The sequence below is a fragment of the Arvicanthis niloticus genome, chromosome 20 (assembly GCF_011762505.2).
Source record: "Arvicanthis niloticus isolate mArvNil1 chromosome 20, mArvNil1.pat.X, whole genome shotgun sequence".
In the NCBI taxonomy this organism is placed as follows: domain Eukaryota; kingdom Metazoa; phylum Chordata; class Mammalia; order Rodentia; family Muridae; genus Arvicanthis; species Arvicanthis niloticus.
This window is the reverse complement of record NC_047677.1, coordinates 23388336-23407434: the sequence shown is the minus strand read 5'-3', so window position 1 is coordinate 23407434 and position 19099 is coordinate 23388336. Positions and strand designations below refer to the sequence as shown.

General features: G+C 36.1%; 1 protein-coding gene across 1 annotated transcript in view; it reads right to left on the bottom strand.

The window, feature by feature from the left end:
- Positions 1 to 19099, bottom strand: part of LOC117724962 (amine sulfotransferase-like) — a 66916-nt gene that overhangs the window by 32192 nt on the left and 15625 nt on the right. Inside the window, exons 3-5 of the mRNA XM_034524965.2 lie at positions 17845 to 18053; positions 5408 to 5534; positions 4316 to 4410 (exon numbers count right to left, since the gene is read on the bottom strand). Coding sequence (XP_034380856.1) covers positions 4316 to 4410; positions 5408 to 5534; positions 17845 to 18053 — 431 coding nt within the window. The remainder of the gene's footprint in view (positions 1 to 4315; positions 4411 to 5407; positions 5535 to 17844; positions 18054 to 19099) is intronic.

Genomic DNA, 19099 nt, shown 5'->3' with positions numbered 1-19099 from the left:
CTAGAAAATATCAACCTGAGTGGGGTAATCCAGTCAAAAAAGAACACACATGGTATGCACTCACTGATAAGTGGATATTAACACAAATGCTTGGAGTACCCAAGATACAATTCATAGACCACATGAAGCTCAGGAAGAAGGAAGACCAAAGAGTGGATGTCTCAGTGCTTCTTAAAAGGGGAAACAAAATACTCTCAAGAAAAAATATAGAGACAAAGTGTGGAGCAGAGACTGGAGGAAAAGCTATCCAGAGACTGCTCCATCTTGAGATCCATTCTACATACAGTCACCAAACCCCACACTATTGTGGATGGCAAGAAGTGCATGCTGACAGAAGACTGATATAGCTGTCCCCTGAGAGGCTCTGCCAAAGCCTGACAGTTATAGAGTGGATGCTCACAGCCAACCATTGGATGTGGGCTGTCCCACATCAATTACTAATTAAGAAAATGCCTTACAGCTGGATATTCTGGAGGCTTTTTCTCAATTGAGTTTCCTTCCTTTCAGAAAACTCTAGATTGTATGCCAGGCTGACATACGAGCAACCAACTCATATGGTTACATTTGTATGAAATAACCAGAACAGAAAAGCCTACAGGGACAGAGACAGATAATGGTTTATGGGGAATGGTGTTTGGACGCAGATGACACCACAAGTGGACACAAATATTTTTGAAGGGATTATGAGACTGTTCTACAACTAAATTATAACTATTATTTTTTAACATGATGAAGTCATAAACAATTGTGAACTTATACACTTAAAAAGGGCACATTATGTAGAATGAAAATTGTACATCTGCAAAGCTTTTAACAAGGCAAAAATTTTAAATATATTATTAATATATTTAAATTTTATTTTATTACAGCTTATTTTATTTAAAATATAATAATATTGTTTTCCCTTTTACTCTTCCTTCTGTCAGCCCTTCCATAGTTCCCCCTTTGAACTCATGGCCTCTTTTTGTTTAATTGTTATTATTACATCCATATGTAACCAAATAAACATATATAATTTTTTTAAAAAAAGAAAACAAATGTTTTCAAATGTGTACAGTTATTATGCCATACACTGCTAATAAGATTATAACCTGGTGCATTTGCTATAGAATTCAAGATGAAGGTTTCATTTTTTAAATCCTAAAATATAACTACTGTGTGAACTTTGTGATAGTGTTTTCTAAGTCAGCACAACATGTATATGCATGTTACATCTGTGTCTGAATACACACATGCATAACTATGTAGGTCAGAGGGTAATGTCTCATAGTGAGTTTCTTCAAACTTGTGGGTCCCAAGGATCAAACTCCAATTGTCAGAAAATTGCCTTTACAGCGAAGACACAGCATCAGAGGATTGTCAATTTGCTCTTCCCCCTACTCCTCTTCTAATATCTCAACGCCCATAATCAGCTTGAAGAAGCTAATGAAGAGTCAGCGCCCCTATTCCCTGGGCTTGGGGACTAAGGTGGTAAATGTTGGACTGTCTTTCTAGGGAAAAGTAGTGGTTTTGTGGGAATAGAGAGGATTAGCTAGGGGTTAATTGCATAGCCATAACCTATTAGTAGAAATCTGTATAATTAATATCAAGATGAAGATATAAATTCTTAAATGGCACCAATTTACTTTGATTACAAAATTTTAAGGTTTTCATTGGCATGAGCTTCTTAATGATATAAGAGTGAGATGAATATTGTTACTCTCATAGGCATTGTACCAGTGTAACACATTTAGGAATACAAGGCTTCGACCCAGTCCTTCTTTAACTTTTTAAAACTGATTTGAGATGGTCAGCCTGTGAGTTAAGGGACTATAGCAAATTCATGACTTGGAGTTTATTATAAGGATGTTCTCTATGCTTTATTTAGAAATAGCTGAGTGGAGTTAACAGGCAACAGTCCAGATTACCTTACATGGATAGTTGGTTTTCAAAACATCCGAAATCCTTAGAATTGACATGACAAACATTTCAGTATTAATGTTCATTTTCATTAGAGACCTGTCTGCTCTGGACAGCTTCCTACATTGAATTCTAAGAAGAAATTGAGCATCCTTGGAGTTACTCCAGTTGTGGTGAGACAGCCACTAGGCAAGAATTGCCACTTTCCTTCTACAGACAAATTACTATCCAGAAAAGGACACACTTTCAGAATAGTCGAGTGATTATATCTGCCTAGACGGAGTAATCAGCCCTTAATAATTCTGCAGCACTAAGGTCTGTCAGATGATCCTGGGCCAGAAGGCAGAAGAACAGATGCTTCAACATTTTGAAGTAGAGCGAGTGTCCAGGTGTTCAGAGGTCTCTATAAATTGGCTAAGTTTTAGAAGCTATGCTTTGTGCTTCCCACAATTATAGTTAACTCAGTCATTCTGGATTTCTGATGGGGTTGAAAACTTATAGCTATTTACCTTAAAAGAAAAGATTTGAGTGGATGGTCGTCAGCTGACATTCATCCTAAAGCCAGGTTCAGAACTAAATGTTTTAGTTAGGATAGATGACAGAGGTGCTGGTTAGTCAACAAAAGGATGCACTGGGTATTAGGACTATCTTGTACCTCACTGGTACAAATTGGCATAATTATGCTCTAATTGTATTTTGAGAGAAAAGTTTCATTTTAACAGGAAGGGTGATGTGTAGGAGGAGCTAAGGTAGGATGAGTACTGAGAGGAAGAAAAGGAGTAAGAAGAGGAGAAGAAGAAGGAGAGGAGAAGCTAGGTGATGAAAGAGAGAAAGAGGGGGGAGACAGGGAGGCAGATATTCATGTATCTCCACCAGCAAAGTTAGTTGTTATATCTAGGTTGGTCAGTGGGTTACACCTCTGATTGAACAATTCCAAACTTATAACGCTTATGATTAACATTATTTTTAAAAAATGTATAAATGCAAAAAGGAAAAGGGGGGCATGGGATAGGGGTTTTCTAAGGGGGGGGATGGGGAAAGGGGATGGCATCTGAAGTGTAAATAAAATATCTAATAAAAAATAAATAAATAAAAGACAAATAAAAAAGAAAACAAAAAAAAAACAAAGAAAATTGCATTTACCATCTGAGCCCACTCACTAACACCATGTGTCATTTTTTATAGCTTTAATTTTCATGGTAGCCAAAAAAGACACAAAGTCAAGTAATAGTTGATTGAATAGAGAAATATGCGGTACACAATGGAATTTTATACAGCCATAAGATAAATTACAACAGGACACTTATGTGAAAATGGATAGAACTGCATAACAATATGTTAGCTGAAATAAGATAGACTCAGAAAGAAAAACATTCCAAGTTTTTTTTAAATGTAGAAACCAGACACAAAATTATATACATGTGTATGCATTTCTATGCATGTTTGATCACAAAATAGACAGGAGCTAATGTGAAGGGATTATGAAAAGTGAGGAATAAAGGTGTTTGTTGAACACACATAGTAAGAAAGCAAGCAGGGGTGGCAGGACTAACTGGAGAACAAATTGGAACTAGCTAGAGGAAAATGATGGTTTAAGGACTGGGGAGGAGAAGAACAAGAAATGAGAAAATGTGATTGTGTAAAGAATAGTGTTTGGGTATTCCAACCTAAGAAATTGGTTGAAAATAAGCTTAAGAAAAGAAGGTTAAAAAATTTTTCCTTTGAAGTGAAGCATGATGGCAAAACAATCGAGGGTTTGAAGACACCAAGATGAGGGAAGGAGGAGATGCAGTGCAATAGACAAGTGGACAGAAAAAGAATATATATATATATATATATATATATATATATATATATATATATATAGAAACATATAAAAACCCACTGATGAAAGCAGAGGAAGCTTAAAACACCAGATTAAGTGAAACCAGCCAATGCAGAGAAATAGTTGCCACATCTCTCTCCCATGTAGAAAAACAAAAACCAAAAAAACCATCAAACAAAAACTTGTCATTTTAATGTTGAACTATGATTACTAGGGACTACAAAGAGTCCTGAGCAAATAAAGGGTGAGAGTGTGAGAGAGTGATTGCTAATTCATGCTATGTTCATAGATAGAAATACCACAACAAATCTACTAATACAAATGAAGGTTGACAATTTCTTAAAAAGGCGAGTCTACCCTCAATATGTGAGATTGTCTTTATTGACACAGGTAGCTACACTAATAGTAATCCCAAGGGATGACTACAGAGAGAAGAGAGCTCAGAAACACAACAGCCAATAAACGAGGACCTGGGTGTCAGGAACCTCCTCGAATAGGAAGACCAAGAGCAGCAAGGTATGAGGATACCTGGTAGTGGGTGGTTTAAACTCAAAGATGAGAACTAATTTTGACACAACTTTCTCATCTTACCTTTTTCAAATCTTCATAGCTCAGGAACATTATATTGAAGTCATGTCTGTGCTCATACCAGCCTCTAATGTGATCAAACCAACGGCTTCCTAAAACTGAAGGGCAAGTTACTGATTACCAAAGTGAAGGCATTACGCATACTGAACACAAAACTCGATTTTTTTCTTTTCTTGTTTAGACTGTCAGGAAATAAAAATCATATAATTGAATGTCTATATGACTACTTTAAAAAATTATTTGTGTAGGCACAATATTTTCAAATATGGTGTAAAGTTTACTCTTGTGTTAGTTAAATATGGCTTTGTTATGTTAATTCTTAGACTCTCCTAATCAAATGTGCATGAACTTTCCTTGTCTTTCATCCTCTGCCTTGCTAATAAAATCTACTTAGCCAATACAAAGCTTCAGAAACAGAATAGGTAGGACTTCTGATTCTAAGAAGGTTAGAAACAGAAAGAGGGAAGGAGGAAGGAGATACAAGGGAAGTGGAGGAAACATGTGGAGAAGCCAATGGAATCAAAAAAGGATGATAAATTTCAAGTAAGATGGGAATATAGTCTGGGAGGAAACCTGACTAACTTGGAGTTTTAGAATGGAGTAATAATTGCTTGGGATTTTTCTCAAGGCAATTTTAATAAATCTTAGTCTTTCTGTGAGGTTATTGGGGAAATAGCTTGTTAAGAAATACAGCTGCCAGATTAACTTATTGTTGATTTGCAGTTAAAGGTAAAATGAAAAACTCAGTATTCTTCCAAGTGTATGCCATGCAGAGCACACATTCACTCTCAACTGTAGCTGTATAGCTCTTCCTATGCCATAAGCTAGAGGAAAATTAATAAAGCATTTGTAAACATCTTAAGGTCTTACAAAATACCACCTAAATAACACATCATTGTAAAGTTAACAACTGTCACATGGTCCTACCAATGGCTGAAAAACTGTTCTGCATTAGGTTAGATTGATCAAAATGACTATTACTACATATATGCATTCAACTGCCCCCATCATCTCTTTGCTAAATGTTCCTTATATTGAGATAGTTTAAGTGTTACCTCTCCCTTTTAAATTAGTGAGAGGAATAAATGTTGTTACCTTTTCCATCTAGAAATTTTTCCAGATAATGGTCTATGGTATCTGTAGCTTCAAAGGCAACCACCCAATTTGAAAAATGAAAATATGAGATCAAAATATCTTTAGGATTTCTGTAAATATAAAGAGTCTGCAGAAAAAAACACAAAGTTACTTTAGTAGTTCTTAGTTATTCTAATAAATTCTGAACAATTATATAATTCATTTTCTAAAAAAATCTTTATATTCATCCAGGTAATAGTTATGAAAATTTTATTAGTTATGAACTTGTTTTATACTATAAAACATGAATGTTTTTATTTACATAGTATTACATACATGGACAAGAAAACAAGTCAGCTTTCTAGAAATTATATTATTTGTAAAGTTGGTAAACACAGTGAGCACATTTTTTTAAGGTTACACCAAATGACATTGATTGAGTTATCTGAGATATTTGATATATAGTGGGGGCAGCACTGGAAATAAGTAGAAAATATTTTAAAATGAAGTATTATCTTGGTACAAGCATCAACTGTACCCACATATAGAAAGAAAATTCTTGAGAGCCCCATCTTCTTTCCTGCCAAGACTTCCACCTGCAATCATGGATCAGCAACACACATACCACTCCAGAGTGCTGCCTACATACAGGGAAACCTGCAGCATTCTGGGACAACCAGAGGCTTACTACTTTCAGAGAGACTATCAGGCCAGCCCACACCAGAAACAACCAGATATTGAAAGACAAGTGCAAGAACATAATCAACAGAAGCCAACGCAATAGGAATCATCAGAACCCAGCAAGCCCTGGATGCTACAACACACCTGAAAAGCAAGGTTTTGACCTTAAATCACATCTCATGAAGGTCATGGAGGCCTTTAAAGAGGTTATAAATAAATATCTTAAAGAAACACAGGAAAACATAATCAAACAGATAGAAACAAATAAATCCCATAAAGAAATACAAAGAAATATAATCAAACAGGTGACAGAAATGAATAAAGCAGCCCAAGACCTAAAAAATGGAAATAGTACCAAAAAAGAAAGTACTAATGAAGGCAACCATGGAGATGGAACACCTAGGAAATCAAAGAGGAATTACACACTTAAGAACCACCAACAGAATATGAGATAAAAGAGTATCTTCTCAGGTGTAGAAGATACCATAGAAGAAAATGATACAGTGGTCAAAGAAAATGCCCAAAATTACAAGAACACAATCAACAGATGCTAGTACAATATGACACCACCAGAAGGGAGCTCTCCTACTACTGCAAGGCCTGGATGCCCTAAGGCATCTGAAGAGCAAGAATTTAAATCTTATGTCATGAAGATGAAACAGTAAAAAGTTTATAACACAAAACTTTCAGGAAATGTGGTGTTGAGGACTGCTATATCAATGTTGGAACCCGCACTGCCAAAAGCCTTGGGGGCTAAATTGTTAGAGCCTGCACTGCCCCAAGCTGCTCCAGTTCGTGGGTCAGGGTTCAGCAAGAGAGAGTGTGAGGATGAACATGAAGAATGGAGACCAGACAGAGTGTGATTCAGTCCCATTTATTCTCAAGTCTCTCTTCTTCTCTCCAAGTTCCTAGTTCCAAGTCCCAAGTTCCAAGTCCCTAGTTCCTAGTACCAAGTCTCAGGTCCTAATCCCTGTTCCAGCTGTAACAAAGCTCAAGTCCTTATCCCCAGTTCTAGCTGTAATAAGTCTCAAGGTCTTATCCTAGGTCTAAGTTGCTAGTCTCTTTCCCAGTTTCAAGTTACCTTCTTCTGTCTGCCTCTCACCTTTTACAAGTCTCACTTCTTAAGTCATGCCCATAAGTCAGGCCTTTAAGTCAAGTCTTGTCTCTAAATCACACCTTTAAGTCACACCTTTAAATCACACACCTTTAAGTCTCATACACCCAAGGGGAAATCCTGGGTATCTAAAATAAGATGTTATCAGAGTGTGCTCAGCTGATGTAGGCTGTTGTAAACAAGTCTCTTGTCAGGGTATATGGCTCAAGATGGCTGCAAGAATGATAGCCGCCTTCTGTTGGCTCCCCACAATTTTGGACACTAAGAAAAGACCAAACCTAAGAACAATGGACTAAAAGAAGATAAAGATTTCCAGTCTAAAGGGCTAAAAATATCTTCAACAAAATCATAGATCAAAAAATTCCCTAACCTAAAGAAGGAAATGGTTATAAACATACAAGAGGCTTACAGAACATCAAATAAATTGGACCAGAATAGAAAATACACTTGTAACATAATAAAATGAAAACACTAAATGCACAGAACAAAGAAGGAATATTAAAAGTTACAAAGGAAAAGGACCAAGTAACATATAAAGGCATACCTATAAGAACTTTACATGAACTCCCAACAGAGACTATAAAAGCCAGAGAATTGTATCTTGCAGGTCCTAAGAGACCACAGATACCAACACAAACTACTAAACCCACTGAAACTTCCAATCACCATAGATGAAGAAATCAAGACATTTCATGACAAAACCAACTTTAAAAAATATCTTTCTACTAATCCAGCCCTGTAGAGTATACTAGAAGTAAAATTACAACACAATGAAGGTAACTACATCCAAGAAAACACAAGAAATTAATCATCTTACACCAAAACCAAAATAACAGAAACACACACACACACACATACACACACACTCAGTATCAGCACCACCAACAAAATGACAGGAACTAAAAATTATTCATCTTCAGTATCTCTTAACATTAATGGACTCAATTCATCAATAAAATCACACAGACTGTCCTTCCAGTCTGGGCCAGAGCACTGAGCAGATCTTGGGTGGCAGCTCTGTCCCCAACCTCCAAGAACCCAGAGGAAGCAGGGATCCCAGGCGCTCTAACTTGGACAGTGTCTTAGAAACTAATTCCCAGATCTGAGGCCTGGATCAGACCTCTGCCAGGTCTGCCGTTGTGTCGACCCCGGATTCCACCTGAGACATACTGGAAGGTCCACTCAATCCAGAGCCACAGAGGAACAAATGAACTCAGAGCTTCAGACAACATATCCTGAGATATTCTAGAGGAGACACTGCACCCAGAACAGCAGACACCTAGCTGGACTACTACCTTGGAGGCACCATATCCTGAGGCATCCTAGAGGTACAACTATAATCAGTACAGCTGGAAAAGATCACAGAGACATCTGGACCCCTAGGAGATCAGACACAAGCTAGATAACTAGAAAGACAGGCTTCAGTCAGAGACAGCAAGTACAGGCAGCACTAGAGTTAACCAGATGGCAAAAGGCAAGAGCAAGAACATAAGCAACAGAAACCAAAGTTACATGGCATCATCAGAACCCAGCTCCCTCATCAGAGCAAGCCCTGAACACCGCATCACACCAGAAAAGCAGGAATCAGAATTAAAATCACTTCTCATGATGATGATAGAAGGCTTTAAGAAAGACATAAATAACGCTCTCAAAGAACTTAAGGAGAGCACTGGTAGACAGATAGAAACCCTTAAAGAGGAAACACAAAAATCCCTTAAGGAATTGCAAGAAAATGCAACCAAACGGGAAAAGGAATTAAACAGAACCATGCAGGATCTAAAAATGGAAGTAGAAACAATAAAGAAATCACAAAGGGACAATACCCTAGAGATAGAAAACCTAAAAAAAAGATCAGGAGTCATAGACACAAGTATCACCAACAGAATACAAGAGATGGAAGAGAGAATCTCATGTGCAGAAGATACCATGGAAAACATTGACACAACTGTCAAAGAAAATGCAAAATACAAAAAGCTACTAACCCAAAATATACAAGAAATCCAAGACACAATGAGAAGGCCAAACCTAAGGATAATAGGTATAGATGAGGGGGAAGACTCCCAACTAAAAGAACCAGTAAATATCCTCAACAAAATTATAGAGGAAAACTTCCCTAACCTAAAGAAAGAGATGTCCATAAATATACAAGAAGCTTACAGAACTCCAAATAGTTTAGACCAGAAAAGAAATACTTCCCGCCATATAATAGTCAAAACATCAAATGTACAAAACAAAGAAAAAATACTAAAAGCAGTAAGGGAAAAAGGCAAAGTAACGTATAAAGGCAGACCTATAAGAATTACACCAGACTTCTCACCAGAGACCATAAAAGCCAGAAGATCCTGGACCGATATCATACAGACCCTAAGAGAACACAAATGCCAGCCCAGACTACTATACCCAGCAAAACTGTCAATCATTATTGATGGAGAAACCAAAATATTCCATGACAAATCCAAATTTACACAGTATCTCAACACAAATCCAGCACTCCAAAGAATAATTGGTGGAAAACTCCAACACAAGGAGGGAAACTACAACCTAGAAAAAGCAAGAAAGTAATCTTCCAAAAACCCCAAAAGAAGATAGTTACACAAACATATCTCCATGGATGTTAGTCCAAAAGCTTGGATTATCGAAGACTCAACCCACAGACCACATGAAGCTCATGAAGAAGGAAGACCAAGAGGGGATGCCTCAGTTCTACTTAGAACGAGAAACAAAAATGCTCAAGGGAGCAAATAGGGAAACAAAACATGGACACATAGGGAGGGACCCAAGACTCCAGAGGTATATGTAGGGGAGGATGGCCTTGTCAGATATAGGTGGGAGAGGAGTTTCTTGGTCCCATAAAAAAAAAATGAACACACAGTGGGGGGGGGAATAATGTGAGAGTGGGGAGAGGATAGTGAGGGGGGTTAGGTGCAGTCACTGCCTCATAGAAGCATGAGGAGGGGGATGGGATAGGAGGTTTCTGGGTGGTGGGAGGAAGTAGGCTAACAGGATAAAATCTGAAATGTAAATACTACAACCAATTTTAACAAGTGGGGAAAAAAAGTCTTCAGAACCAACATCTTTAAAAAAAAATGTCAGCACCCTGGGGGTGGAAATTTTTTTTTTTCTTGATACTAAAACTTGTTCTGAGAATTGTATATTGCAGAATACACAGCCTTGGTGTATCTACTCATCAAGCATACTGAGCAGACCTGCCCAAACCTCTGATGTCCTGGAATTCAATCTGGATTCAGTGAAGACACAGCATTAGAGGCTTATCAACTTACTCTTCCCCCCAACCCCTCTTCTAAAATCTCAACGCCCTTAATCAGCATGAAGAAGTTAAAGAAGAGTCAGCGCCCCTATTCCCTGAGCTTGGGGACTAATGTGGTTAATAATGGTCTGTCTTTCTAGGGACAAGTAGTGGTTTTGTTGGAACAGGGGGGATTAGCTAGGACTTATTGCATAGCCATAACCTATTGGTAGAAATCTGTATAATTATTATCAAGATGAAGTTATAATTTCTTAAATGGTACAAAATTTACTTTGATCTCAAATTTAAGGTTTTCATTGGTACAAGCCTCTTATTAATATAAAAATGAGATGAATATTGATACGCTTATGGGCATTGTGCCTGTATAACACATTTAGGAATACAATGCCTAGACCCAACCCTTTTTTAACCTTTTTAACTGATTTGGGATGCTTAACCTATGAGTTAAGGGACTATAGCAAATTCATATTTTTGAGTTAATTGTTAGGGTGTTTCCCATATTTTATTTAGAAATAGCTGAGAGGAGTGAACAGACAACAGTCCAGGTTACCTTACATGGATAGTTGGTTTTCAAAACATCAGAAGTCCATAGAACTGATGCTACAAATATTTATATATTAATGTTCATATTGATTAGAGACCTGTCTGCTCCGGACAGCTTCCTACATTGAATTCTAAGAAGAAATTGAGCATCCTTGGAGTTACTCCCGTTGTGTGGTAACAGCCACTAGGCAAGAATTGCCTCTCTCCATCTACAGACAAATTACTGTCCAGAAAAGGACACACATGCAGAATAGTCGAGTGATTATATCTGCCTAGACAGAGTAATCAGTCCTTAATAATCCTGCATCACCAAGGTCTGTCAGATGATTCTGGGCCAGAAGGCTGAAGATTTGATGCTCCAATGTTCGGTAGTATAGGGGCTTTTCAGGTGTTCAGAGGTCTCTATAAATTGGCTAAGTTTTAGAAGCTATGCTTTGTGCTTCCCACAATTATAGTTAACTCAGTCATTCTGGATTTCTGATGGGGTTGAAAACTTACAGCTATTTACCATAAGAGAAAAGATTTGAGTGGATGGTCATCAGCTGACATTCATCCTAAAGCCAGGTTCAGAACTAAATGTTTTAGTTAGGATAAATGACAGAGGTGCTGGTTAGTCAACAAAAGGATGGATGGAGTATTAGGACTATCTTGTACCTCACTGGTACAAATTGGCATAATTATGCTCTAATTGTATTTTGAGAGAAAAGTTTCATTTTAACAGGAAGGGTGATGTGTAGGAAGACCTAAGGTAGGAGGAGTACTGAGAGCAAGAAAAGGAGTAAGAAGAGGAGAAGGAGGAGAGGAGAAGCTAGGTGATGAAAGAGAGAAGGAGGGGGGAGACAGGGAGGCAGATATTCATGTATCTCCACCAGTCAAAGATAGTTGTTATATCTAGGTTGGTCAGTGGGTTACACCTCTGATTGAACAATTCCAAACTTATAATGCTTAAGATTAACATTATTTTTAAAAAAATGTATAAATGCAAAAAGGAAAAGGGGGCATGGGATAGGGGTTTTCTAAGGGGGGGGGGAATGGGGAAAGTGGATGGCATCTGAAGTGTAAATAAAACATCTAAAAAAAAATCACACAGACTAACAGATTGAATGCTTAAATGGTGTCCATTAATCTACTACATACAAAAACCGTACGTCAGCAACAAAACAAACACTGCCTCAGATTAACAGGTTGGAAAAAGGTTTTCCAAGCAAATGGACTGAAGAAACAAACTGGAGTAGCCATTCTAATATCTAATAAAATATACTACAGACCAAATGTAATCAAAAGAGATGAGGAAGGACACTTCATACTCATGAAAGAAAAAAATCCACCAAGAAGGTATTTCAGGTCCGAACATCTATGTCCCAAATGTAGTAGTACCTACATTCATTAACAAAAATTACTAAACCTCAAATGACACATTGAACCCTCTACAATAATAATGGGGGACTTCAGCACTCCACTCTCACCAATGAACAGGACATTAAAAGAGAAAGTAAACACTGAAATCATTAAATTAACAGAGGTTATAATTCAAATGGATGTGACTGATATCTGCAGAAACTTTCACCCCAAAACAAAAGAATATACCTCTTAGCACCTCATAAAACCTTATCCAAAATTGACCATATATTTAAGAACAACATAAGCCTCAAAAAAACAAAAGAAGATTGAAATAAACCCTGGCATCTTATCATATCACCATAGAATAAGGCTAGACTTTAACAACAGAAACAACAGAAAGCCCACATAGTCATGGAAACTGAACAACTATCTATTCAATGATAACTTGGTCAGAAAAGAAATAAAGTAATTAAAGACTTTCTAGAATTCAAGGAAAATAAAGACACAACATTCCCAAGTTTATGGAACATGATAAAAGCAGTGCTAAAAGGAAAATTGAAAGCATTAAGTGCCTTCATAAAGAAATTGGAGAAGTCTCCTACTAGCAATTTAACAGCACACCTGAAAACTCTAAAACAAAAAGAAGCAAACATACTCAAGAAGAGTAGATGGCAGGAAACAGTCAAACTCAGGGCTGAAATCAATCAATTAGAAACAAAGAGAACATTAAAAAGAATCAACAAAACCAAGAGTTGGATCTTTGAGAAAATCAAGAAGATAGACAAATTTCTAGCTAAAAATACCTAAAAGGCACAAAGGCAATATCCAAGTTAACAAAACTAGAAATGAACAGAGAAACATTATAACAGAAACTGAGAAAATTCAAAAAATCATCAAGTCTTATTTCAAAAGTCTGAGGTACTAGACAAAAATGGAAAATCTAAATAAAATGGATGATTTTCTAGACAGATGAACCTTAACAAAATCAAATCAAGATCCAGTAAACTATCTATGCAGTCTTATAACCCCGGAAGGAATAAAAACATTTGTGTAAAAATCTCCCAACAAAACAAGCCTAAGGTCAGACAGTTTTGGTGCAGAATCTTACCAGACATTCAAAGAATAGCTAATACCAATACTCCTCAAACTATTCCACAAAATAAAAACAGAAGGAACCCTAGCTAATGAATTCTATGAGGTCACAGTCACCCTGATACCTAAACCACACAGACTCAACAAAGAAAATTTCATGGCCATCATTGTCAAGATACTCAATAAAATTCTTTCAAGACAAATCCAAGAACACATGAAAAATACATTTACCATAATCAAGTAGGTTTATCCCAGGAATACAAGAATGGTTTAATACATGAAAATCTACCAGCATAACCCACTATATAAATAAATTAAAACAAAAAAAATCTCATCATCATCATCTCACTAGATGCGGAAAATCCTTCAACAAAATCCTACTCCACTTCATGTTAAAAGTCTTAGACAGTATCACTGTTTATGGATTATATGATAATATATATAAGCAACCCCAAAAATTCTACCAGAAAATATCTATAGCTGATAAACAACTTTAGGAATACAAAGCACATACAAACTTTTCAGGAATACAAAGCACATACCTAAACATAATAAAAGCAAAATACAATAAGTCAATACCAAGTATGAAATTAAATGTAGAGAAACATAAAGCCATCCCACTAAATTATGACAAGACAAGACTGCCTGCTCTCTCCCTATTTATTCAATATAGTGATTGAAATTTTAGCTAGAGCTATAAAACAACAAAAAAGATCAAGTGGTTACAAATTAGAAAGAAAGAAGTCAAGGTATCACTATTTATGGATATGATAATATATATATATATATATATATATGCAACCCCAAAAATTCTACCAGAAAATATCTATAGCTGATAAACAACTTCAGCAAAGTGGCAGGTTATAATATTAATTCAAAGAAATCAGTAGCCCTCCTTTACACAAATGATAAATGGGCTGAGAAAGAAATCAGGGAAAAATACCCGTCATAATAAATAATATAAAATTCCTTGTTGTAATTCCAACCAAGCAGGTGAAAGTTCATTATGAAAAGACATTCAAGTCCCTGAAGATGAAAATTGAAGAAGGTATCAGAAGACAGAAAGAGATCCCATGTTCATGGATCAGTAGGATTAACATCCCATGTTCATGGATCAGTAGGATTAACATAGTGAAAATGGCCATCTTAACCAAAAGCAAAATCTACAGTTTCAATGGAATTCCCATCAAAATTCCAGCACAATACTTTAAAAACCTTGGAAGAGGATTTCTCAAGTTTATATAGAAAAGCAAAAAACCCAGGATAGCTAAACTAACCCTAAATGATAAGAGAACTTCTGGAGGCATCATCACAACTGATTTCCAGCTATAGTATAAAGCACTAGTTATAACAACTGCATTGTATCCGCATAGAAACAAACAAGTTGATCAATGAAATTGAATGGAAGACCCAGAAATAAACCCAAACACCTATGGACACTTGATTTTTGACAAAGAAGCCAAAATTATACATTGGAAAAAAGAAAGCATCTTCAAGAAATAGTGCTGGTCTAAGTTGATGTCTGCATGTAGCAAAATACAAGTATATGTATATTTATTACTGTGCATAAAACTAAAGTTGAAGTGGATCAAAGACCTTAACATAAAACTGGATACATTAAATCTCATAGAAGAGAAAATGGCATATAACCTTGAATGCATTTGTACAGGAGACAATTTCATGAACAGAACATCAATGTCTCAGTCTCTAAGATCACCATTTGATAAATGGGACCTCATGAAACTGAAAAGATCCTTTAAGGCAAAGGGAAATGTCAACAGGACAAAATCACCACCTACCAGTTGGACAAAGATTTTTGCTGGCTCTACAACTATCAGATAGCTAATATCCAAAAATATACAAAGAACTCAAGAAGTGAGACTCCTACAAACCAAAAAAAAAATTAAATTAAAAATAGGGTACAACACTGAACAGAAAATTCTCCACAGAGGAATTTCAAATGGATGAGAAGCACTTAAATAAATGTTTGACTTCTTTAGCCATAGGGAAATGCAAATCAAAATGACCCTGATTGTTTATATCTTAAAACAATCAGAATGGCTAAGATCAAAAACTCAAGCAACAACACATCCTGGTGAGGATGTGGAGAAAGGGAAGCACAGCTCCATTACTGGTAGGATTGAAAACTTGCACATCCACTCTGGAAATCAGTCTGGCAGATTCTCAGAAAACTGGAAAAAGTTTTAACTTGAAACCTTATTATATAGCTACTGGCTGCATACCCAGAAGACACTCCACAAGGATTCACGTTCCACTATTTTTATACTTGTTTTATTCATAATAACCAGAAACTGGAAACAACCCAGTTTCTGGATAAAGAAAATGTGGTTCATTTACACAATGGAGTACTATTCAGCTATTAAAAACAAGGACATCATAAATTTTGCAGGGAAGTGGATGGTACTAGAAAAAAAAACATCTTGAGTGAGATAACCCAGATCCAAGAGGACATGCATGGCATGCACTCGCTGATAACTGGATATTAGCCAGGAATTACAGTATACCTGTGATACAACCCACAGACTCAAAGAAGTTAAAAAGAAGGAAGACTCACTCAATTGAGGATGTTTGAGTCTCAATTAGATGGGGGGAATAACATAGTCATAGGAGGCAGAGAGAAGAAGGGAATTTGGTGAGAGAATGAGGACATAAAACTAGAAGAGGCTACCTCCTGTAGCCTCACAGGACACCAGTGAGGGATAAGGATACCAATCAACCCACAACACTTTTCACCCAAAATTTGTCCTATCTGAAAGCAAAGCAGAGACAAAGATGGAGCAGAGACTAGAGGAATAGTCAACCAATAACTTGCTCAACTTAAGACATACATCATTGGCAAGCACCAATACCAACACTATTAATGATATTCTTTTATGCTTGCAGAGAGGAGCCTAGTATAATTGTTCTCTGAGAGGCTCTGCCAACCAGCTGACTGAAGCAGATGCAGATATCCCCAGCTAACAATTGAAAGGATGTCAGGGACTTTTACAGAAGAGTTGTGGAAAGGATTGAAGGTCCTGAAGGAGATAGATACTCCATGGAAAGACTAATATAACCAACTAACCTAGACCCTTGGAAGCTCTCAGAGACTAAGACACCAACCAAAGAGCATACACATGCTGAACCAAACCACTGATATATTGTGTGGCCTTTTCTGCCTGTAGTAGAAGATGTGCCTAACCATATAGGGTCTTGATGAACCAGAGTTGTGGGATACCCAATGAGGCCACCCTCTCAAAGGAGAAGGGGAAAAGGGATGGGAAGGAACTCTGTGATGGGGGAAATGGGAGGGGGAACAGTATTTTTCATATTAATTAATTAATAATAAATTTTAAATTCTCTCATACTATTATGCATAATAACTAATAGGTATATTAACAGCATTAAACATATTTCTAGTCTTGAAGTAAGGAAAGATTTCTTAAGTGAGGTGTCATTTTAATAGGTTTTTATTTGTGTTTTTCTTTTGAGAAAGAACTTAAAGTAAGAAGTATAGGATTATGGAGACCATCTGGAAGGATGTGGGAAATGAATAATCATTAACAAGTATACTACCAGTATTAGATCAATAATTGATATAGTTCTAGTCTTGAAAAAAGGAACAATTTCTTAAATAGAGTCTTGATATTATATTAGGGTTTTGCTTGGTTTTTTTTTTTTTTTAGAAGAACTTAAAGTTGGGTGGTAGGAATGGGTAAAAGATCTGAAAGGACTTGGGAAAGAGGTAGAATATGGACAAAATATATTTAATTTAAAGTGGTTTAAATAATAAAAATATGATAAAAATAGTTAAGTAATGAATTTATATTTTTAAAAAGTCAATATGATGGATACTATAAATAAAAATATTCTAATCAAATAAAGCACAAATTTATAAATATTTATAAAGCATTAGAAAGGTCACAAGCATAACTATATTAATATCCAAAAGTGACAGAATTAAATTCAGTAAAAAATTATACTAAAGTTATAGTAATGAAAAATCTAAACACATAGTAGAGCCCTTTCACAGAATCATAACTGATCATAGCTAATAAATATCAAACAGATTTTATCTCATTATTGAGTACAGATATGCAAATTAAAACCAGTGTGAGACATCATCCAATAACTACCACACTGACAAAAATTTAAGCCTGATGTGTCAAGTTACTAAAGGAAAACATCAGAACTCATCCTTTGCTGATTTCAGCAATACACGATTATTCATTTTCTCCAGAAATACAACACCACCTCCATCAGTTGAGTACTCTGCTACTTGTGGCTCTGCAGTTCCATTCATGACAAAATTCTTGGGTAGCTGGCAGAAGAATGCTCAGGAAAAAATTATGAATTAATGATATTATCCAATAATTAAAGTATTTTATCTATGCAAAAATAATAAGCTGTCTTACATACTTTAGTCTTTTTTTCCTTGAGACCTTTTGGAACTAAGTAATATGGAAGGTGGGAAGAGAAGATGCGAGGTGATGACATTTTGGCATAGTCTAAATTATGAATATTGTACTCAAGGAATGGTGCTCTATCCATTGTTGATATGTTTTCAGTGTTGTTCCGGTGACCCTCAAAATAAATCAAGCTGAGGATCTGCTGAGTCCAGATGGTACCTGTGAAAATACATAACAATACTTAGGTGGGTTTAAATGATAAATTTTCATGGTAATTTCATCCATCACAAAGTCATTGATCCTTTTTAAAAACACTCCATGTATACTACATTATACTCCATGTATAATGCACATGGGGAGTTTTTGATTTGTTTTTCTGTATAATTAGATAAGACTAGAAAAGATATATACAAAGGTCCTGTGTTGAAGGATATTTGATCACATAGTGAGATTGTATTCTAGAAACATCTGTCTCTGGTTGTGCTGTGGCTCTATCTTAGCACCTACCTTTAATCCTAGAACTTTGTGATAATTGTAAACAAGATGAAATAAAGTCAACTGTAGGTTAACAAGCAGCTGTTTGACAGGGAGTGAACATAGAAAAAAACATAGAGAGTGGATGAAATCAAGAGGTCAAATAGAGAGACACAGGAAGTAGAAAAGAGGATCACTTGATCTGAAGGGTTTTTAAGACAATGTAGAGAAAGAAAGCAGACTCTCCTTTTGGGATGTTGATTGAGGAGGAATGTCAGCTGGGTGGGTTCTTTCTCTTTCTCTGTCTCTCTAAGCTAGGCAGGCTTTTAACCCATCATCTGTCTCTTGAGTCTTGATTTGGTAAAATTGAATGATTGGGATTTTCTTTTAAAAACAACAACTCTGATTTCACTTTTAAATTGTATAGAAAATTTTTTTCCTGAATTCTTGATAGTGATTATTCAAATTATTCCTATAATTAGTCTGTATTTTCTGTTCAATGGAAAGTCTTTTTGTAGTACTTTAAATTACTCTTAGAGTGATACAATTTGTAGATGTCAATAGATGTATTCTTACTAAACCCTACATGTATATATTGTGCTAAACTTACACCAGGGTCAGTAGCATTTATATATTACTGTTGTTTGGAGCCGAATGGCACATTTTTTCTTAATCTTCAGGAATATATTAATTTCGTATATTGTGTCCCCTTATACTGTGCATCACAGGCAGTGGTAATATTCTCTGAGACTTCCTTGTAGTTCATCAATATAGTACTTCAATTCCTAATT